This window comes from Ammospiza nelsoni, chromosome 6 (genome assembly GCF_027579445.1).
Source record: "Ammospiza nelsoni isolate bAmmNel1 chromosome 6, bAmmNel1.pri, whole genome shotgun sequence".
NCBI classification, from domain to species: Eukaryota; Metazoa; Chordata; class Aves; order Passeriformes; family Passerellidae; genus Ammospiza; species Ammospiza nelsoni.
The window spans coordinates 33236512-33259399 of NC_080638.1; the positions used below are offsets into that span (position 1 = coordinate 33236512).

At 40.9% G+C, this 22888-nt stretch overlaps 3 protein-coding genes across 3 annotated transcripts in view; 2 read left to right on the forward strand and 1 right to left on the reverse strand.

Annotated features, from left to right (window-relative positions):
* The first annotated feature begins 673 nt into the window (after positions 1-673).
* Positions 674-2982, forward strand: LOC132074086 (fibrinogen-like protein 1-like protein). The gene is made up of 2 exons (XM_059473565.1): positions 674-821; positions 2282-2982. Exons 1-2 carry the CDS (start codon positions 674-676, stop codon positions 2980-2982), a joined length of 849 nt encoding a protein of 282 aa, XP_059329548.1.
* Positions 2983-8789: 5807 nt separating this feature from the next.
* Positions 8790-22888, reverse strand: part of CHRM5 (cholinergic receptor muscarinic 5) — a 45553-nt gene continuing 31454 nt past the window's right edge. The window contains exon 2 of the mRNA XM_059474633.1: positions 8790-11575. Within this exon, the coding sequence (XP_059330616.1) occupies positions 9906-11492 (1587 nt within the window). The 5' untranslated portion in view covers positions 11493-11575 and the 3' untranslated portion in view covers positions 8790-9905. The remainder of the gene's footprint in view (positions 11576-22888) is intronic.
* The window catches only part of AVEN (apoptosis and caspase activation inhibitor), an 88368-nt gene continuing 82345 nt past the window's right edge, over positions 16866-22888 (forward strand). The window contains exon 1 of the mRNA XM_059474634.1: positions 16866-17112. Within this exon, the coding sequence (XP_059330617.1) occupies positions 16870-17112 (243 nt within the window). The 5' untranslated portion in view covers positions 16866-16869. The remainder of the gene's footprint in view (positions 17113-22888) is intronic.

A 22888-nucleotide genomic window follows, 5' to 3' on the forward strand; every position in this document is an offset into this window, starting at 1 on the left:
ATATTGAACTTCAGGGTTTTGACGAGGCTAAAGAAAGTCCTTTTGTTTTTTCTACTGAACTTTTTTTAAAAATCTGATTGAAACCTGTGACCTGTTACTTCAAGCTGTAGACAGAAATTCACAACATAGCATAGTTCAGGTTGAGTTCTCCAGTGCATGGAAACCTTTCCAGCACTAGGAAAGCCTAGTCTGAGTACTGTTTGAGCTACAGACAGTCAGCAGAGCTAATGTTACTGCTTCTGTCTCTTTGACCATTGATGTCTCTATTTCACTATAGTTTGGATTCAGGGAATAAGAAAAATTTAACTCTGATAATTAAAAGTTGTGGTTTTTCTTTAGTCATTACATTACTCTTGATGGCTTTTTGCCACACTCAAAATTGCATTATGTTTCATTGCCTAGCATGGCACAAGGTGAGAGATGTTCTAAGTGATTCAGCACAGCACTCTGTCAGAGAAATTAATGATTTGCCAGAAATGAGACATCAGGAAAGAAGAGATCCTTCAAAAATGGGAGAAGCCAACTTTGACAGAGGCTTTCTGTATTGAAGCTCAGTATTTCAAAAGCTTTCTCCTTCAGGACTTTTGCACTAGAAGCCATAACCATTGCCATGTTCAGCTCCAGTCTGTGTTTCAGCTCTGCATTGCTGCAGGAGGAGTGCCGCAGAAGGACGATGCCGCTGAGGAGCTCAGCAGGATTGGTGCTGCTCCTGCTCTCTCAGTGCTCTGTGTCCCTGGGCTCCAGAGAGGCACTGGGCCTGGCTAATGCCCACCTCCTCCCCCAGAGGGACTATGAGAGACTGGGAAACGCCCATCAGAAAGGTACTCATCAAGGCAGACAGTGATTTGGAAGTGTTCTGGGCATTACTTTATTGCTTTGCTGTAACATTTTCAACCAACACATACCAAAGCTAGCCCTGGAAGAATAATTTGCAACATGAACATGTCCTGCCACAAAGTCCTGAACCCATCTGTAGAAGTTGTTCTATAATGATCACTGAGAAGGGCAACTGTGAGGTTCCCTGTGTGTATTGTTGGCTTGGACATCACCATATAAATTACTTAAATAATCCTTCTATAATATCATGGCATCATATTCGGAGTCAGGTAGGCTATGTCTACCAGGAAAATGTAATTTTTACTGAATTTTTCTCACAGAGATAATAAAATTGTCAAGTTTTTATTAAATACAAATTACAAATATTTTACAGTTTAATGACATAAGGACATGCCTTTCAACTCTATGGAGAAGTGAGTGATTGCAATTCATAAACATATTTCTGAGTAACAGAACAATGAATGCCATCCTTCTCTACAAAAGGAATTCTCTCTCTATAAGTTCATACATATGTAAATGTATATTTAAATAAATTATGTTCTGGCTCTTAAAAAGCTTGAGAATCAATTGTAAAATTCAGAGCACTGTGCTGCAGTCTCAGAGATGCTTGATATTATACTAGAGCAAGACGTTACCTTATAAATATGTTACATTTAAAAAACACCAGTAAATATATTAGCCCAATAGAGAGGGTCAACCCAAGCCTTATATGCCATTTTTGTTACCCTCTGGGTCTACTGGATGAGCAATAAAATGGAAAAGCAGTTTCACCCATCTTCCTGATGCTGGTGTTCAGCACTGAACAGAACTGTCGTCCTGACTGCAAATCCATTATAAAATTTAGCCTGGCGTTTGAGTGAAAAGAACTCCTCCTGTGAAAATCCTCAGATGTTTATAAGCTTTATGTTAACAAGAAATACGCTTTAATATCTCTCTATCAGTGAAAACATGGCATGCATTTCAGAATTTAACTCAAGGATGTTAGAGGTGCCTGAAGTATAAATTGGTTCAAGAGAAATTAATTTGTTGATTGAGGAAAAGACCAGGTCTAGCTATCAGTTGTCCTACAGATGGCAGAGGGAGTTGCAGACTTGCTGAGTACTCAGTCTGGAAGAACACTGGTAGAAAAGGAATGTGCACAGTTTTTGGCTTTTCAACCATATTTCTGTCAAAAATACAAAATCATACTTCTGTTGTATGACAGAGTAACAAACCATTTTTTGAATTTCTGAATATTTCCTGCATGTTCCTCCCAGAAATCTTCCCCCTTTAGCTGAAAAAATGGCCATCAGCTGCAATGAAGTCAGTCAGTTTCCAGTCTAAAGAGAGTCATTCAGTCACTCTAAAGGACAGAGTTCAATTTCTGAAATTTACTATTTGAACAGAATTTACTTTAATTTTTTTGTGTGTGTTTGTTTTTTCTTTCATTTTTTTTTTTACTCAGACTATCCTAGGGATTGCTTTGAGATTTTAAAGCACTCCAAAGGAAATTCCAGAGATGGCCTTTATATCATCCAGCCAAAAGAAGAACCAATTGTTGTCTTTTGTAACATGCAGGATGGTGGCTGGACAGTAATCCAGCACATTACAGCCAACAGCACTGTCGACTTTGACAGGACTTGGCAGGACTACAAATATGGATTTGGCTCTGTTGATGAGAACCACTGGTTAGGAAATGAGTACATGCATCAGTTAACTGGCAGCTCAGTGCAATACATACTTGGAGTTAAACTTGTGAATCTAAATGCTGAAGTCAAATGGGGACAGTATGAGCCATTCCTGATTGAGGGGGAGGAGTCTCAGTATCGCATCAGGGTTGGCCTTTACAAAGGCAACGCCACTGATGCTCTGACCCTGGACACAGAAGCTTATCTCCATGACAACCAGAAGTTCACCACCAAGGACAGAGACAATGACAATTACTTTATGAACTGTGCTAAGCTGGAGCTCAATGGCATTCCTGGGGGAGGCTGGTGGTACGATGCCTGTGCTGGGGCAAACCTGAACCGCAGGAACGTGATATACTGGCAAAGAGACTGCAGCAAGCAACAGCCCTGCAAGTTTGCATGGATGATGGTCAAACCCATTGAGCACCACCAGTCGTACCCTACCAAGGCCTGCCCCTGTCAGAAAGTAGAACTGTAGACAAGCCATGAGTATTTGACAGGAACATGGACTATTTCTCAAGTGACTCAAGTGAACTCACTGACTGAGTAATGGCCCTAAGTAACCACAGCTGGAAATTTAAATTGGGCCTCTCTAGGGGCTTTATGTTGACATATTGTCCAGTACTGGGACAAGTCACAGAAATTTGCCAACCACACAAGTGAGAAACTGTCAGAAACTGAGGCCTTTACCACAAGATTTAAATAACCAGAAGATTTAAATAATTAATTTTATACTATTTTAGCCATAAGACAAGTCCGATATGAAATGCAGGATATGATGTCTTGTACAATATATACATGAATAAAAATGCATTTCAGAAGGTTTTGCACTGGTGTCAATGTTCATGACTGATTGCACATCTATAATTGCACATCTTCATATATTGTGCAGGAAGGAAATTTCCAGTTAAAGAGCTACATTTACAAAATGCACACTGAAGTGTATTGTGTACCATAGGACTCCAACAGGCCTTTTTTTCTAACTTTAGTGAATGGTATTTTAATATTTGAAATTGGAATTACCCTCATCTCCCATGGCTTCTTTCCCCCTTCATTGACTCTTCTTTTATCTCTACTTTTTAATGATCCCATATACAGTGAAGTATTCAGCACAGGCTTTTCTTTTCTGCCGTCATTTCAGAGCACTCAGCACTAATGGGATTGCCAGCTTTCCCATTTAAAGCCACCGATCCAAAGCTTACAACCCTTCTGAATTTTTCCCCCAAGAAACTGAATATACTTTTAAAAAGATCAGATTGATATTGCAATTGTTTATTTATTCCTCCATTTTTACCCTGAAGACTACTCCACTTTATTTACCTTTATTTGACTGTTACTTCTCCCTGTTCCATGCTGTGCTTCAGTGTTTTTCTTTTTTTAATACCACTGTGAGAAAAGAAGAGAATGCTGCTTTATTTCACATTTAAGAGTTTCAATTGTTTTAGTACTCGACATTGACATCAATTAAACAGTGCCTTTTTTCTAACTATAAAATAAAACAAAGATTAATTATAAATTATTCTGCTTTAAAACAATAAACAAAAAGATTTAAAATTTTGTAACCTTGAAGATCTTGTTTTCTTTTACCACTGTTTGAGTTGCTTCACACAGTTCTATATCATTGGAATAACTGAATGACAACTGAAGAGTTTTTATTGTTGCATTTACAAAATGTCAGACTAATAATAAGATTATCATGTGTGGGGTTTTTGATATTTCAGTTAAAGAAACTACATCAACAGATCCTGTTGAATTCCTGCTTTTTAATTTAAAATACTATTTATAATTTTCATGAAAATTGCTCCAGTAAATAAATTCTACTGTGTTTTAAGAGGACCAAAACTGTCATGATTGCTTAAGATGAGAAACTATTTTGGAAGTAGAAAAGCCAAGAAAGCAATTTTTAGTTTTCTTGATGCACTGCAGCATTTTCAGAAAGAGATACAGCTATGTGATGTGGGTGAGGCCAACACAGCACACATGCCAATTTTGCAGCATCTGATTTTTTTCCCCCCTGAATCTGTGCTCAAAGACAGAAGTGTGACAGGAGAAGAAATGGTTAGTACCTGAATTGAGTTTATATCATTGAGTCAATGTAATGTGGGTTCTGCATAATTCCATCTCTATAATTCTATCATAATTCTATCCAAAATTGTGATGAGGATACAAGAAAATCACCTGAGTGCTGCCAGTCTCACATGTTATATTTTGTTAGCTTTTGTTAGAATTCATGGCCATATAGCTAGATGTTCACCCACCTTCCAAAAATGTGTTTTAACAACCGTGACATGGAAGCGTGGAAGGGAGAGCCCACAGCTGCATCTGACCATCAAAGGCAGGCAACCTGCACACCCTGAGCTTGTCTGAGGGGATTTTGGGGGTAAGGACTCTGCAAACAAGCTGTATGAATAACTTGGGCACCAGCAGACCAAACCCAGCTGTCCAGGGCTGGAGGGACTCTAGTTAATACTTTAACTAGCCCTACAAACCTTTGCATTGAATTAAAGTAAAAAAATTAGATTTAAAATGTAATAAAAACTCATAACAATGACTACTAGCAAAAAAACCTGAAACATTTAATTGAACTCAGGGACTGAGCTATATTCCACACCTCTAACAAAACTATGGATGGAAATTACCACAGTGGCCGGGTTAGGGACTAACTACTGGATGAAAATAAGTGATATTCTAGAACATCCACCAGTGTGGAACCTTTAGGAGTAGACTAAACTTTACTTCATAATTCCTTAGCAAAAGACTATCTTAACTGAACAGATTTTTTTTCTTCTGTTGCTGAACCTTGATCACCAGATACCCAGAACAATGCTGAAGGCATCTGGCCTTCATCACTGCATCAGTGAAATCACAGACTGAAACATGGGGGTTTCTATTCTACCCCTCCTAAATTCTTCTGCCTATCTCATTTCTCCTACACTCTCTCTCAGCCTTTCCTGATTTTACTGCCTCCTGCAGTATGGGAAAGAAGGAGGGTCTTCCCAGAAGTAGATGTGGAAACAAATTTATTTGGTCAAATAATTAGCCTTCCAAAATGAGTAAGTATGACAAGATCTAGAGCAAAAGGTTCCAGCTCTAAGCACCTGTGAATGGGAGGCATGTTCCACTTTAAACATGCAATCTCCTAACAATAGCAGTGAAATAGTTTTTTTTATCCTCTCCTACTTTGCATTTCTCTGCATTTGTACTGTCAACTGCAGGAAATGTAAGCACACTCTCACATTCAATACCACATTAATCAACTCAGAATTTGTTCGCTATTTGTCTTTTAAAATAATTCAGTTTTCATATGAGAAAGTGCTTGCTTTTGTTTCTGACTTTACAGACTTCCAGGTAACCTTATTTTTTATGTATAACCATAGGTTTAAAAGTATGACAAAGTGGTTTTAGGGGCTAAGTGACTAATGTTGTTAATTTATTGATGCAATATGCTGTATCAAAAAATTGACAACGTTAGCTGTATGGCCTGATTTTCTCATGTCTTTTGTGTTTCAGAAGGCATCAGGCCACAGTCAGAGTGGGGGGCTACAGAGCTGAATCCAGCTGTGTTCCACAGCTGGAATCCTCCGCTGTACCACTCTCCACTCTTCCTCCTATAGCTACCTGATGAATTGCACACTGAAGGAGGCCTTATGGACAGCACACACTAAAACAACTATCTGACCTCCACTACGTCTAGGCTGCTGCTGCATGTAAGGATTAAAAGATATTTCAGCTTCTATCTCGGCATGTTACCCAGGAATTCAGTAAAAGCCTCCCCAGCTTAAGAGGTCCACTGAAACAGAAGCCATCAGCAACCAGGGTCTGGAGGAGGACCTGCTGAGAAGAAAACTTCTGAAGGATTTGAAATGTTTGGTTTATTTGAGGAGGACTGACTTCAGTGTATCAGCAGACACATGAAGAAACTAGTGACATTTAGTGACCAATGGCAAAAATACTGAGTAAAAGGCAGTGTTTTTACAGAGTGCAACAAAGACTGAATTCCTTAGTTGTAAAAAAATACATTTACCAAGATGGAAAAAACAATTGTAACACCATCTCTTTCTGAAACCCCTAGTAAACATAGATTATCTCCTGTTTTACAACATGATGTTATCAATTTTAAACTGCTTTAACTGCTTATGGGGTAGCTATTAATAAAATCATAAACAAGAAGCTTATTAAAGCTCAAGATTTTATGACACTCAATTGTCAAATGTTTGTGTAAGAATATTTCTTAGGGAGCTCAAAAGGCAGTAATGGAGATTTGGGGGAGACCAAATAAGAAACAGAGTGGCCTCTTACTGACTTGCTGGTGGTGAAGCCAAGTAGTGAAGTGAAAAGACACCGTATCATTTTCTACAGTTAAGGTTTAGCCTGTGTTTCAAAACAGAGAAGTCACTGACTACCCAGCAGCTGCAGGAGCATTACATTTATCTACACACATAAATCATATTTGCAAAAAATTAATGTTGGTTGATAAATTATGGGGATCTGGAATATGTAGGGGTGCTGGCATATATGAAAAGGAAGAGATCAAAATCATATCCCTGTTTTGTGGGAAAATTCAATACTTTAAAATATAAAAGGCACTGGGTCTCTGAAAAGCTTAGTTAGGGATGTGTATTTATGCATCTATATTGACACTACATACATATCTATATAGACGTATGTATATGAAATTATGTGAAACCAAAATGTAGTTTTACAAAAAGCATTTCATTAGTCCATGACAATAATCAATTACAGGATCAGTAAAAATGTCATTAAAAGGACAGATAACAAGATAATAAGATTGTCCTACATTGCAGAAGTCCCACAACACTTTTTAAAAAGGTACAAAGTACAACCAAGTACTAACAGATACTCTGATGAGGACCACATTTGTCCTTTTGAGGTTTTGATTTTTTTTTAAGAATAAGCATCCTACATAACAATAAAGTAACGCACACCTCTTCATATATTTCTTGATATTTACAATGTACTCATGTGTGGCCATGTAATCTCTCACATGGTTAGGTGCTAGCAGCATAATTTGTGCACATATTTCACAATTACATTGAACCAACATTGTTGCATCCATCACTGGGTATTCTAATACATTTACTGAGCAGAGAGTCCATAAACATTTACAGAACATTCTTGATTAACAAACTTCAAAACCAACAAAAATAGTCCATTTAATTCCAGTAAGAGCCAATGCTTCATTTCAGCAATAACAGTGCAGCTAGCATGAACTGTTACTACCCCATAAATTTTGTCTTTAACTGCAGCTTGTGCCCCCAGAGAGACACATTCATTTGCTAAAAATCAAACATAGTTTACTGAATGACTGGTCTGATGTAATATAAAATAAACCCACTCTAACAACTAATTTGTACATAGTTACTGTACACAGGAAAAGCTCTGGATAGTGACAGAACAAAGCTGATGAAAGAGTTTTTTATAAAGACCTCTGCTTTCCTTTCATAAGTAACCATATGCTGATGCACATACAAAATAAGAGGCCCAGTATGGTGTGTTACAAAATCAATCATGTGGCCTTAGAGAACATATTTTTGCATTAGTACACTGCTAATCTTTCACTGACAAAATTTTCCCCTGTGGACACTGGTGCTAAAAACATGTTAATCACTTGTACTGTGATTGTTGACATGGAGGATTTATCTATCTGTAGGAGAACATCCTGATGGTATGATAACTTAATACGTTATGCAAACAATTTCACTGAGAGCAATGGTACATTCACGATGACTTATACAACCCCTGAAATGTGCAACTGGCTAATGTCACCACTGCAATGTCCTGCTAAAGTGTTCAGTAGATTTATCATGAAAATTGTCCCAAACTAATATTCCAGAGTATCTCACTCAGAATTTTGATAGAAAGGCTAGAACTGAATTTGAACTTTGTGTACATATCTTTCTCATTCTTTCATAAACATTTTTCTTTAGTACTTCCACACCTCATGACTCCTGCTGCTGTTAACTTTGTTTTCTCAGGACCTTTTCTGAAGCTTTTTGTTTGTTCCCACCACAGGGAGGTCACCAGCTCCATTCCAAAAGCCTTCTGCTGAAGGCAGCCCCTTGCTTACCCACTCACTTGGTCAGTGCTGCAGGGCTCCTGCCAGTCTAGCGCAGACATCAGGAAGGCACAGACAGCTCAGCTTCGGCACCAAAAGCCCTCTCTAATCTCAGCCAATGGTCAGTCTTAGCTCATAAGTAGGCCAGTACAAGCCAGTCCCAGCAGACACAGCCAGCAGGGGTGTTGACTTCAGCCACATCTGTACCACATGTGGTTTCGCTGGACCAAAAGAGAGTGCCTGAAGATAACTTATATTTCCAAGCACCTGATGTTGACTAGTACTTGCAAAGCTACTTAATGACAAAGAATTCAACGTGCTATTAATAGTTTTACAGAAACATAAAAAAGTTGCTTAAAAAATCTTTCCTCTTTAAAGGATGCCATTTTTCTCACTATATATAGGTAAATGTTATGGAAACTTTTGGAGCAAGGTGTAGTGCAACAAAGGAGATTGCAAAAAAGACTTTCCTTGTGTTGTAGACAGACTGTGTCCATTATGCCATACAGTCAGTTCTGATTTGTACCCTTGTCACTGTTGAATAAAATTTCATAATTTCCTTCAGAGGTACTGGGAACTGGAGAATTTCAGGTGTCACCATTTTTGAAAATGATGGTGACTTGCAGGATGGAACTGATATTGGGACTGGCTCCTTCATGTACAAAATACAATATCTATTTCTTCCACTATAAGCTCTTCCACTATGAGCCGTTCTTAAGTCTCCACAAGAGTCATCCTTAAAGTAGAAATTTTCTCAGTATTATGTCCTGCTATAATGTGTGTGTTCACTGGGAGTATCATGAATCTCCTTAACCACTTAGTATTGGGGATGACAGCATTTACCCTTTAGATAGTCCTTGTTTCATCTCAACAGTTTCATCTCAAAGCCTCAAAACAGAGGTAGCACAGGCTGCATTGCTTGGAACACTGAAAACTAAATAAACAATACACTAGCAAAGAACTATAGGAAGAAACAGTTCTGTTCTACAGAGAGACAGACCGAATGACCTAACCTGATGACTGGATGATCATCCCAGTCTAATTTCTAGTATATAGTTTACTCCACCTATTCTCGGGCTGAAAGAAAGGACATAAGACATCAAACATAATAATTGTAATGCAATTCTACTGCATAGTCAAAAACAACCTGTGTTGCTTATAGCAGCCACTGACATTTTTATCCCAAGCACACTACTTTCATGCAAAATTTAACTTTTCAGCAGATTTTTTTAACCACTAGACACAACAGCAATAGCTTTGAAAATACAGAATTTGTTAGGTTACATCAATATCTATATATCTCCTTATTTCTTATACAAGAACAACTATGGCAGTCTGGTATTGCCCTGCCAGTATAGTTTCTCTTCCACTTTTTTCTTTTTCCACTGGCAGAAAAGCAGCATCTTAAAAGTCTTCCTGAAAGTTTTATTACAGAGGGCATAACACATGGGGTTAACAGTACTGTTCACATAGCATAGCCAGTATCCAAGGTGCCACAGTGTCAGGGGGATGCAGTCAGAGCAAAATGTGGAGATCAAAACCATGATATTATAGGGAGTCCAAGTGATGATAAAAGCCAAAAGAATGGCACTTAAAGTCTGTGCCGCTTTGCGCTCCTTTATAAGAACCATGCGTTTCCTTTTGGTGATTTGGTTATTTATATTTGGATCCATGCTTTTGATGGAAGGGTCCTTTGACAGAGCAGCAGAACAAGGAGTTATTTTTACTTTTCGGCAACCATTGTTGGCTTCCTGCGTGCCATCAGCCTTAACCACCAAACGGAATTTATAGGCCACACATTTTTTACTTTTTTGTACGTGTTCTTTGGTAGGCGACAAAAAGTATTTCTGGTTCTCAAAATCACTTTCTTCAGGTTGGTCTTTGACAACAACATCTGTAGTCTCACTATACTCTTCTGCCTTACTTTTAGATGGACTTTTGTAAGTTACTTGGAAAACTGGGTCAGTGGCAAGTTTATCCTCGTCTTCGGAGGAGGCGTAGCTGCTGCAGGTGGTTAACTGGTCAGCCTTGGCCCAGTCCATGCACGTACTCGCTGCCTGGGAGGCCTTCGCCGTAGCTGACGTACTTCGGCTAGATGAGGACCACGAAGCCTGACACCCCTCTCTTTTGACTAAGTTTTGTTGCTTGCAACTGAAGCAAGACTTCAGGAGAGTTTTCTGAGGCTTTATCGTCTCATACTCTGCCACAGACTCTGAGCCCTGCAGTTCAGCGAGGTCCTTGGTGCGTTTCTCGGTCTCTTTGTAAATGCGGCAGTACAGAATGGTCATCACAGACACTGGAATGTAAAAAGCAGCAATTGCAGTACCAAAGGTAATAATGGGCTCATACAGAAACTGTATCTGGCACTCTTCAGGTGGTACTGTTCGTTCACCCACAAAATACTGCCAGCACAAGATTACAGGTGCCCACAACATGAAGGAAATCAGCCAAGCCATACCAATCATGATGCCAGCTCTTTTGGGTGTGCGTTTGGCCCTGTAAGTTAAAGGCCTTGTGATGGAAAAATATCTGTCAAAACTGATGACTAGGAGGTTCATTACTGAGGCATTGCTAGCTACATAGTCCAGTGCTAGCCACAGGTCACAGGCGAGGCTTCCAAGAGTCCAATGGCCTATGAGTATATAGGATGTGTAAAGGTTCATAGAAAATATCCCAATGATGAGATCTGCACAGGCAAGGCTGAGCAAGTAATAATTGTTGACAGTTTTGAGCTGACTGTTGACCTTAAAGGATATCATTACAAGAATATTTCCCACTATGGTTATTAAGCTTACAATTGCAGTTACAGTGGCAATAGTAATGACTTCCCAGAGGCTATGCCCTTCTAACTGCTTATGGTTGATGGATGAACTGTTTACAACAGTAGAATTGCTGAATAAATTGACTTCCATTGCTGTCCTTGGTGTGTTGTCATCGGGACCTTAGTACTGTTGCATACTGCTTTCTGTAGTCAGAAGCATCCTTTTGGAGATAGCTATAAAGATCAAAGGTAAAAAAATCAGAAAATTTAAGTAGCTCAATAGCACACATTTCCATTAGTTATTATGAAAACACCTGTGAAACAACTTATCACAATATTTGTGTTCTCTTTTCACATTTTGATTGCTATTTCTACAATTGTGAACATAACTAAAACACACAAATGTACATCCTAGGACAATGTGCTCTGGCATTTTATGACATTTCAAAATGCAGTCTAACTATTATTTCGTAAGACAGTCAACCATCCCAGCTCTTACATTTTGAGTGTCTTAGGAACCCTCTACATATTCTCAAACACAGACATTTAAGGTTTTGCAGTAGGACAGTGAGTCACTGTGTTGTTTCATACAGTATTTAAAATGCATGCCAAGGTTTCAGGAATTATCTTTCAAAAGTTGTAAAAATCACCAACAACAGAAAATGAGTAAGTGAATACTGGGGGTGCATGGGAGTTAGGAGCCACGCTGGCATGGTGACAGCAAGAAACAAATAGGTGTTAGAAGTGCTGAGGCAATGGAGGGGAATCTTTGAGCAAATGAAGCAGGCCAAGAAGATATTTGTGGACAAAACTCAATCAAGAGATCTTAGAACAGAGAAGACTGATGGGGTTAAGCACTGAAGTACAGTCTGGGTACTTTGGATGAGTGAATGGCAGGACTGAGGATACAGAGGAGTAAACTGCAGAGGAAGAACCAGAAGACTGGTTCTGGTAAAAAATGCAAATTTAACAACCCATTTCAAATACCAGTTTGAAATAATACTTGCATAAGCAGCAAAAGGTGAAAACAGGACCACTCTATTAATGTATACATGCCACTGACATCCATTGCTTTCTACATTCCTCACTGCTGTTTCTTGTGCCAGTGAACCAGCATTAGGCAAAATTTCTTTCAAAGATACCTACTGGGTTTTTAGTAATTCCATCACATCAGGTGATGGCTACTCACTTACTTGACACTTAGTCTCACTAAACTGTGTAATTTTTAAATAGTCAAATAGTATTCAGTTTTCAAAGTCAGAAATGAAAGCTAAATTATTAACAGATCTTTCTACTGGTGTTTTAGCCTGTATAAAACTGGTATGATCTCTTTTTCAAAGCAGATATAGGTTCAGCTAAAATTATCACATGAATGACCTATTAAAGTCCATTTCTAAGTCTTTAAGATTCTCTCTACATCAGATCTCTATTATATGGTCCTCCCTATCCATTCACACCACTTCTCTGTGTTTTCATCTTTCATCCTAACTCTCAGAACATTGTTTTCTTTGGTCTTGGGAAGTGCCTTTTATTAACTGTGAGGTTTTACAGACTATCTCTTTCCCACATCTGACTTTTGTACCAAGAAGTTGTGTCCTGTCTCTCACCACCTGAATAGAATTTTTTACAGCCAATAGTTGAACTTTCAGAAAAGCATGTAATTTTCTTACATTGTCCTCTTTGTCCAGCCCTAGAGGTGTTTAAGAGGTGCCTGCACCTGGCACCGGTTGAGTGGTTTAGGGGCTACAGTGGTAGTTCTGCATTCTGGACTTGATTTTACAGGCCTCTTCCAACCTTGATTATTCTACAATTCTATGATCCTTATTTGCTTTTACTGTTTCCTTCACTTTTTTCCCCAGGTCTCCTAAACATCCACTGAAGTGTATCATGTTTCTACTTCAAACCCTGATTAAATGGTGATCTCTTTTTGTGATGAAACTGGATAATGGCAAGTTTCCTGATATACTGAGACTTCTGCCTATCGTACTTCCCAGAGTGGTTCTCCTCCATCTGTGTGTGTCTATCATCTCCCATTTTATATTTAAATTTTTCTGCATTTGTATTCTGCTTATACACTGAGCCTAATTCAACAGGATTCTAATTCATGTATAGACCTTGCAGACTAGCAACAATCATAATACATGCATGTTGACCATCTGTATGCTTGGCTCTCTCTCTCCAACCTCCAGAGGCAGTCTAGCTGCCAAGAAGAGCTGAAGTGCCACAGCAGTTCTAATTAGTCCTATGCAAAGAAGGACATTTCATCTTGCTTCTGCGTTCTGGAAAGATCTCCCCCAAGTCAGAGCTGTCTTGATGGCTGGTGCACTGGCTTTACAAATCTTCACAAAAACTTGAAGGGTAGCAATTCATTTCATGTGAAACAAAGGTGTGTGGAGCAGCTGCATGGCTGTGGTAGGTAACTGAGCTGTGAGAGAGGAATCTGTTTCTTACTCCATGTCTTACGCTTCTTTTGCTGTGGACAGAACAAAGTTGTTCTCTGCATTAAAAGCTTCATTGACTAAATTTTCAAGCATGGCAGTGTGGCAGTGGGTTTAGTGTGGCAATCTCAGGGAACAATGAGGCCTGCTCACTCTGTGAGGGAAGGTGAGGACAATGCCACAGGAGGTGGGAGCTGAGGCTGACCAAGAAGCAGCAGGATGTGGAGAAGCACATTGGGTTCATGAGAAGGTGAGAGACAGTGATGGTCCAGTGCTTGCACAGCAAGTCTGGAGTGATGAGGCATGTCTGAGAGCAAGCCAGGAAGCCCAGCCAGCAGGTCTGAGTCAGGATCTGAGCCAGGACTGAGAGATAGAAGGTGTAGATGTAGCTGCTGCCTGGCTGCGATGTAGCACTAGCGAGGGCCAGTACCGGCCTTGGGCTTTTGCATGATATCAGCTAAGGCTGGAGATGGTCTTAAAAAGGCACAGCTATGAATATCAGGTAGAGGAATAAACCTTTACAAACTACATTTGCCTAACACCTGGGTTTGAGCAGCCATGTAGAACAACTACAGATTGTTTCAACTTTCTGCCTTTTTTTGCCAGAAATAGCACTTGCCTCAGGAGAGGGAAGACTGGAAATTGTATAGATGCTGTGGCCTGTAATGCTTTGTCTTTATCATAGATAGCAAGTGTCCTTCCTCTCAGGTCTCTTACATTCCCTAACATTAGTAAACAGGAAGAAAGACTGCTCGAACTACGCCATGTGGATTGCAGACTTCAGAGCAGCAGGAGAAGCAGAAATTGTTGTTGCTGTTGTTGTAGTTGTTGTGACACAGATGTTCTTGGTTTAAACTGACCCAACTGATGGCTTGGAGAAATACTGATAATACATTACAGAAACGACATAATTTCTTAATAATTTATTAATAAAAAGCACTGTTTGATCACGCAAAGCCTTCCCTCCCTAATGGGCTATTTTACTGTGATGTCTATAAAGTTGACAACAGTTGACTTATTAGTATGCAAAGATCTCTTCTTGGCATGTTGGCTGTTCATATGATCTCGTTATTCTCTATCCTCTTTTGTTTCATAGGTCTGTATTAACACTTGGTGGATTACCTTTTGTCATCTATTTGTGTATCACTCAGGCTAATAGAGCCTGTGAGAGGGACTTCTGTGTGCTATGGTAACATAATTTATGTTCATTGTCTATCATAAGAGATGATAATAATAGGGACATCAAAACTAAATTATAAAATTAAAATGCATATGTACAGTATCATGACTTTGCTGTCTCATAATTATTAATGTATGATGTTCACACTTGTGAGTTGAAATGGTATTTGTTATGTGCTGCCAAGTAGTAATGATATTTTTTTTCAATCTATCTGTAAGTACTAATTATTGTGAGTTGTTAAATTTGTATATAAAGTCAGCTTACAGTTATCTGCAGGCAGATTGTTCGTGTCACAGATTAATTGCACCACAGATGCAGGCACAGCTTGGGTTCACCAGGTTTTATTAGCTCCATCTCATTCTGTCAGACCTGCGGTGGCTGCATGAGTATTGCTTGCATGTCTTTGCAATGTGCTTGCCAAAGCTGCTCCCTTTTACTTTATTTATTTGCTTGTGTGCTAAGCTAATTTACGGATTTGCTGCCCACTGTGCCCCGGAACTCAGCAGCCCACAACACAGGTAGTTGTGCAGCTACAGTACAGCCCATGATTTCACAAAATAGGAGGTTTGGTCACATTTTGCTGGAATGATCCCTGGGCTGAAAAGCCCTTCAAAACCAGACTGATATTTTAATGTGTTGTCAAATGACAGCCTGTGTGTTCAAGAGGGATGGGGCTAGCTGGTGTTAGGAAACTGGTGAACTGCCTCAAGAACAGCATGAGTGGCTGCTTAGTTTAAGAATAGCAGGACAAACCAGCCTAGCACTAAGCTGTTCCTGTGTCTCTGCTCTGTGTCCTGAGAGAAGGATGTTCCTCAAGAGGCTGTAGAGCCAACTCATGTGGTTCATGCAGCGCAGGTGTCTGCCGAACACCCTTTCTGCCTGGGATCAGCTGCTTTTTCCCTCACTTGCTACAGAAAGCAAAGGTCCTGCACTTGGGTCACAACACTCCCATGCAGCTCCACAGGCTGGGGCAAGAGTGGCTGGAAAGCTGCCTAGTGGAAAAGGTGCTGGAGGCGCTGGCTGACAGCATCTGAACGCGAGCAAGCAGGTCCCCGGTGGCCAAAAAAGTCGATGGCACCTTGGCATCAGCAGCAGTGTGGCAGTGAGCGCTGCCTGCCCTGCGCTGGGCACTGGTGTGGCCACACCTCGAGTCCTGTGTCCCCCTCTGGGCCCCGCTGTCCCTGCAATGACACTGAGGTGCTGGGACGGCTCCAGCGGAGGCCAGCGGAGCTGGGGAAGGGTCTGGAGCGCAAGTCCTGTGAGGAGCAGCTGAGGGAGATGTTTGGTCAGTCTGGAGGAAAAGTGGCTCAGGGAGGGTATATTGCCGTCTAGAACAGCCTCAGAGGAGGCTGCGGTGATGGTTCTTCTCTCCTGGGATGCCAGAGAGAAGACAAAACAGCCTCAAGCTGCACCTGAGGATGTTTACATTGGGTATTAGGTAGATTTCTTCACCAAGAGCGTGGTTAGGCATTAGAACAGGCTGCCCAGGGAAGCAATAGAATCACCTTTCCTGGAGGTATTGAAAAGATGTGGTAAATGTGAACATGGTTTAGTGGTCGAAGTGGCAGTGCAGGCTTAACGGCTGGACTGAATGATATCCAAGACCTTTTCCAACCTAAACAATCCCATAATTCATCTAGCTTTAGCTAAGAGCTCTATTTTCTAAGCACTAAATACATGTTTTTTTCTGTTTTTATTCACACACGTGGACGCGATTTCGCCCTCCCTGCCCCGTGGTACCGGCAGGAGGTGCGGGCCGGCCCGGCCCGGCCCGGGGCTGCCAGGGCCCGCAGGGGGCGCTGCCGAGACCGCTCCGCCGCCGCCATTTCCCCGGGCCCCGGCGAGCGGCCCTTTCCGGCAGTGGGCGGGACGGGCACGGCCCCGGCGGCCCGCGGCAGGCGAGCCCGGCCATGCAGGCGGAGCGGGGCGGCAGCAGGCCCCGCAGGGAAGGGGCCCGGCACGGCCGGCGGCGCCCCTCCGGCGCGCCCGACGCGGAGAAGGAAGGAGGCGGCGGGGACGGCCACGGGCGCGGAGGAGGCGGGGGCCGGGGAAGAGGCGGCGCTTACGGGCACCGAGGAGGCGGGGGACGGGGCAGGCGAGAGCCCCGAGGTCGCGGGGCAGCGCCATCGCCCAGCGCCCAGCAGCACCGGCGGGTAAGCGGGAGGATAGCCCGCCCTCCGCGGCAGCAGGGGGAGGCGGAGCTGAGCGTGCGGGGCCCCGGGGCGGCCCTTGGGCTGGGGGCACAACCCTCCCTTCCCCTCCCCTCCCCTGCTCCTCCCCTTGCCGAGGTGGAGCCACGCTTGCTGCTGTGCCCCAGTCTGCGGGTGCGTTGGGAGTACCGGCCGTGCTGCCCGGGACAGCTCGGCATCTGCAGCATCCCTGTGCTGTATTCCTGCTCTGGGGCAGCATCGCACAGGGCTTGTCTTGCCAAAATACGTGAATACTTTTGCGCTGAAAAGATAAAAGCGTTGTTTTAAAAATGCGTCTGAAAAAAATGCCTCCTCAGTTTGCAAATTGAGATGAAGAATTGTTGAGCAGTTTTGGCACATTTGAGATGTTTTAATAGTTGAACTCGAACGATCTTAGAGATCTTTTCCAGCCTTGGCGGTTCTATGATCAGAAGTTGAAATGAGCGTGTGTCCTGTCCAGCCTGTGGAACTCGCAGTGAAGACATGATACCAGAGCACACCTTACCTAGTGGGTATCTGTGATTCACTGGGTATCATTTGCCATTAATAGAAGTTGATAGTTGTGCATCAGCCCATTATAAAATGCTTTAGCAGATTAAAAGTAGTGCAGACATAACCATTGTGTACCACAATTACATAGGCAATTTCCTGTGGAGGCATTATCTGCCTCACCATGGTATGAGATCAACACTGTGCCTTCGAAAAGAGTCCCCATAAAAAATGCTTTGACTACTTCATTCAGATTGGTTTTCTTCTGTTAGCATTGTTGCAACATGGAAATCATGTCCCTGAATTGGCAAAGAGATTATAACGATGACCTAATGCTAATTGGTGTTGGCAGCACTGGGAGTCCTAATGTAGATGATGGACCAGATGCTACCTCAATTCCAGCATCATGTTGATTAGATTCACTTTGACTTTTATGATCTATGGCTTCAATTGAACCCACCCAGTGTTTTATCTGTATTAGAACTCCCATGCTTGCTGGTGGATATAAAAATATTAATTTTGTTATTGTATTTAGTCTTATTTTGGGAGATGAAAGTTACGACTTGATTGGTACAGTTACTTAGAATGCTGGTCAGTGCTTTCACATGAAAGCAATATAAATTGCTGAATTCACATTGATGTTTGGGGACAGGTTTGGATCCTGGATGTAAAACAACAGTGTTCCCTCATAAATTGCAGGAGCATGCAGGGGTAATTCAGCACCTCTGTGTATTAGCTGGGAAAATTTCTATCCTGGACTGATTTTTTCCTAAGTCATTCAACCCTGCAATTTAAAAAGTTTCTTTTGGGACACATTAAAATATGTTTTGCCGCTGCTCACTTTGTTATTGACTTGGATATGCTCTTATCTTAGCCTAGCACATAATAGCCAAGGCTATTATGATTTGGGACTTTAAAAATGAAGCAATAGCTAAGATTTTCTGAGAACACTGCTAAAGATTGTTGTGTAATGTAATCTTCTTCCTCCACTGGAGGGTTTTGATGTTAAGCACTATACGGTCTCTTAGTGCACCTGCCACAAATTTTGTGTTTAGCAGCTTGGTTGGGATTGGCTTCCAGCAATCCAGCCACAGCATCAGCAGCTGTGCCAGCCTGCAGCTGCTGAATTTTAGTGCTACCTCTGAGCCAATCTCATAATTCACCACTTCTGGAGCAGAGAGAGCCTCCTCCTTCCATCAGTGTAGCCAGCGTTTATCTGACAGAGAGTTGCCCCCTTTTAATCCCAGCTCCTTAGTGTTCTGTGTTCAGCAGAGTGACTTGTTTTACAAGAGTGCACCACCTCAGTGATAGGATGCTTGGCCCAGAGTAAGCATTTTGTGTGAGACAAGACCCTGCTGTCTTTCAGCAATAGGGGGTAAATCTTCTGAAGTGGTGATGTGTGAGCTGCAAAACTGGGAAGTCAGGTAATAAGGCAGGGAGTGTGATGGTCGTACCACATTCCCTTTCCTTACTGTGTGCTGAGATGCTGGGGTCTTCTCAGAAAAAGCTTTTTTTTTTTTTTCTTTTTTTTTCTTTTTTTTTTTTTTTTACAGTGAAGTAGAAATTGACATTAAATTGCATAATATTTTGTCAGCAATATTTCTTAGTCAATTGCATTCACATAAAAACACTGTCTTAAAATGTTGTGTTTTGGTTGTTTTAATTTAATGCCTCCTAAGCTTGCATTTGAAGCTGCAGGGAGACATTAGTTGTGACTGTACAAGAGGGGTAAGAAGGTGTCGTGGTGGCACATTCAGTTTGCAGCTTTGTGGGGCACGATGAGACTGGGCACTGTGTGCTTTACACTGCTGCAGGAGTCCTGTAATTCTTTGGTTTTAGTCGTGGGTGATCAGTTGCATTATTTGCAAAGCCTGGGAAGATGCAGAAATTGCTAAGTCAGTTCTCCCCTCCTCAGCTATATGCTAAGGGAGAAGGAGATTTGGTGTTGTGTTTGTATCCATGCCCTGCATGGTAGATCCAGCTGTGGATCAGAACCTTAGAGAAGAAAGCTTTGTGATTTCTGTCAGCTCTTGAGAAGGTGGTTCTCTGAGTAAATTCCCAGCTCCACTTTTGAAACAAGATGCTACTTCTCTTAAATATGAAATTGATTTAGAAACCATGTGAAAAAGTGTTCTTATTCCTTTTGAACAGGGAAAAGGATCTTCCACTTGTTATGTCTTTTTGTAACTAGTGTGCATGTTGATTTAACTGGCTTGATTACTGAAGATTTTGTGTCCTCCCTTCAAAAATGAATGTCTAATTAAGACCAGCTGGTTTACCAAATAGCAGATTTCTTTGTAGTTCTGTCATCTTGAATATTTTTCCATTCTTTCAGTCTGCTTTAGCTCATCTATGCTACATTAAATAAATAAAACACATTTGAAATCACTCAATTTTAGTAAAATGTGGCATTTTAATGCTTAAGTAAATTGACATTGGTCCAATATTATCTCCCACTTTCAGTCTAACTCAGAATTCATGTTTTATGTACTGCCAGAATTTTAAAATTGCTCTCTTTAAGAGATACAGTATATTAAAATAGAAATAACTTTCTGAAATTGTGGATATGAGGCTGGGTTTTGTTTTGATGGTCCTTGACCACATTTTTTGAGCATTGGTAGTAGTTTAAGGAGATTTTCTTTTGTCCTTTAGGTTTATTACATTTGCAATTTATGAGTATTCTTTTAACTTCCCATTCAATGATACACTGAGTGTGCCTGTGGTACATGATGCTACTCCAGTGCAGTTGGAATTGGCAGGTCTGTTTCAATGTTCCTTTCCTGGCTTTGGGTAGTGTTGCAGTAAACATTTAATTGTTCACAAATGGATGTTAACAGATGGATTTTAGTGCAGTCTTTCTCATGTGTGGTTAGTTTCAAGATGCATCACATTACTTTAGTATTTTTGTGTCTTCATTCTTGTAGTCCATGCACACATAGAAGTGATCTAAGAGAACATCTAATGCTGTCAGCATCAGATTAATTTTCCTAATTAGTATGAGTGAACTATTTACCATCTAAGCAACTGCAAAAAGCAGTTGAGAGGCACAGTAACAAAAGTAACAAATACAGATATATTTGATTGCCTTTAGAACACTGTGACAGAACTTGTGCAGAGAGAATAATAGATTTCTGTATCTTGAAGACAGTAAATGTTCTGACATTTTGTGTTAATGTTCTCAAAAACAACTAGAAAAAACTCATTTAGATTAATGTGCATCAATTTGTGAGCTGTACTTAATTGCTAATGCAGTGTGAAGAGCTTCCCTTCTCAGAAGTTTCTCTACTGTGATGGCTCAGTATCAAACTGGTTTTGTGAAATGGAATTCTGCAAGTCTTCATTCTCTATCTACTCATGTTCAGTTTTCTATTAATAATTCCAGCAGGGAAGGATTAAAACATACAGTGTTAATATTTGCAGACAGTGCTAAACTGGCAGGAGGGTGGAGCACAGAACACAGTCTCAACAAATGGAAGAAACAGCCTGCATTTGGGTGTGATTCAAGGTCATATATAATACAACCACATCTGCATAGGAAATATCTGTAGCAGTGTGTGACTGATTAAGGTGCAATTTTATAGAAGAGAACTGTCAGCTTAATGGATGAGAAGGTATCAATTAGTGATGCCAGTACATTCAAGAACTAGTTCTATTTTTTGCAAGATTGGGACTAGCTGGGGAAAGTTCAGAGGGAAGGAATGAAGAAATAAGTAAGGAGGATATGACTGAGGACGAAAGGCTGAAGAACCTGGTTCTTTCTCTTTGTATATCATTTATATATTTATTTCAATTTTTGTTTCATCTGGCAAAGAGGACACTTTGGACAGGCCTGGTTAGCAATGTTCCATAGAGTAGAGAGGTTGATGCAAAGAGATCCGTTTTAGGCAGGACAAGAAGAAAAACATTATTAAGAAGGAAGAGGTTTAATTGGGGCCTTGAGAATAAAATTTGTGACTGAAAGATTAGATAGCTTGTGTAGCAAGTACATGGGAATCAGGACAGAAAAATATTTATAATGAAATATTATAAATATAACACAGCAGACCTGCTGTGTAACCACTTGTCACAGCCCTATTTATTTTTCTTTTATTTTTTCAAGGCTGTCTGTGCAATGGAAAAGCATAAATGCTTTTTATACATCCAAAGTTAATGTATTGTTTTTGGGTTCTAGACAATAGAAGGACCTGTTTTTTACAGTGGGACTCCAGAGTTTCGTGATAGTCCCTAATTGTTTAGTGTGGAATGGTTTAGTGATATTTATTGTTGTTCATTCAGCATATTTTACCAGCTTTCCTGCTGATATAACAAGAGATTTGTATTGAAGCATCCCATTACGCAGCTGAATATCATTGCTGCAGAGCAACTTCATGTCTGACTCTTTTTCTGTAACTTCCTTGGAAAGAGCTTGAGGGGTTTTTTATATTTTAGATGGCTGTGCATTTCTGTCCTCACCTACTTAAATGCTTTTGTTCCTCTTTTCTACTCTCAAATCTCTGGGGTAGTAATTTGGTAGCTTTTTGGTAACAGGTTGTCCTAGATATTTTCTAGCTTAAAGAAGTAACTTTACTGGCTGCATATTTGGTTAATTGTGTGAAACACAGCTTTCAATCATAATCTTATTTAGATGTAATTATCCAGTAAATTGGTGTGAATTTTATTCAGAGGAAATATAAAATTGTAATTATTTGAATATTGCAGAAGAACTTCCCATCATATTTAACTGAAGATTTTAGAATTTCGGGAAGAACTGAAACTCCGCAGGCTAAGAATGCGTGCATCCAAGCGTGCATCCATGTGTGCATCCATCGGGGGCGATGGCCGGTGCTGGGAGGCACCAGTAGGCACCAGTAGGCACCAGTAGGCACCAGTAGGTGGTGCAGGCAGCCCGCCCTTGGCGCTGGCACCTCCCGTGCTGGGCCGGAATTCCTTGGTGAGCAGTCAGGATGTGTGCGCATCATGGGCTTGGAATGTTCTCGTCTCAGGGTGATGTTTTCTGAACGCACAACGTGTGAAAGTCGCACGTACGTGTGAGTTATTAGGACTTGCCCCTGGGTCTTTGAAACACAGCTGTGAAGAAAAATTATTTGTAGGAAGGGTACACTGTGTAATTCTGAGCTAAAAATCTTGTTGTGCTACTGGGATGAGTGTTTGGTCCCAGATAGCACAATACAGGCGTTTGTTTGGGTACATCAAGTGAGAGATAGTAAGCATTTCTGCTGAAAAGTAAACAAATTTGTAGAAGTGGTGAATT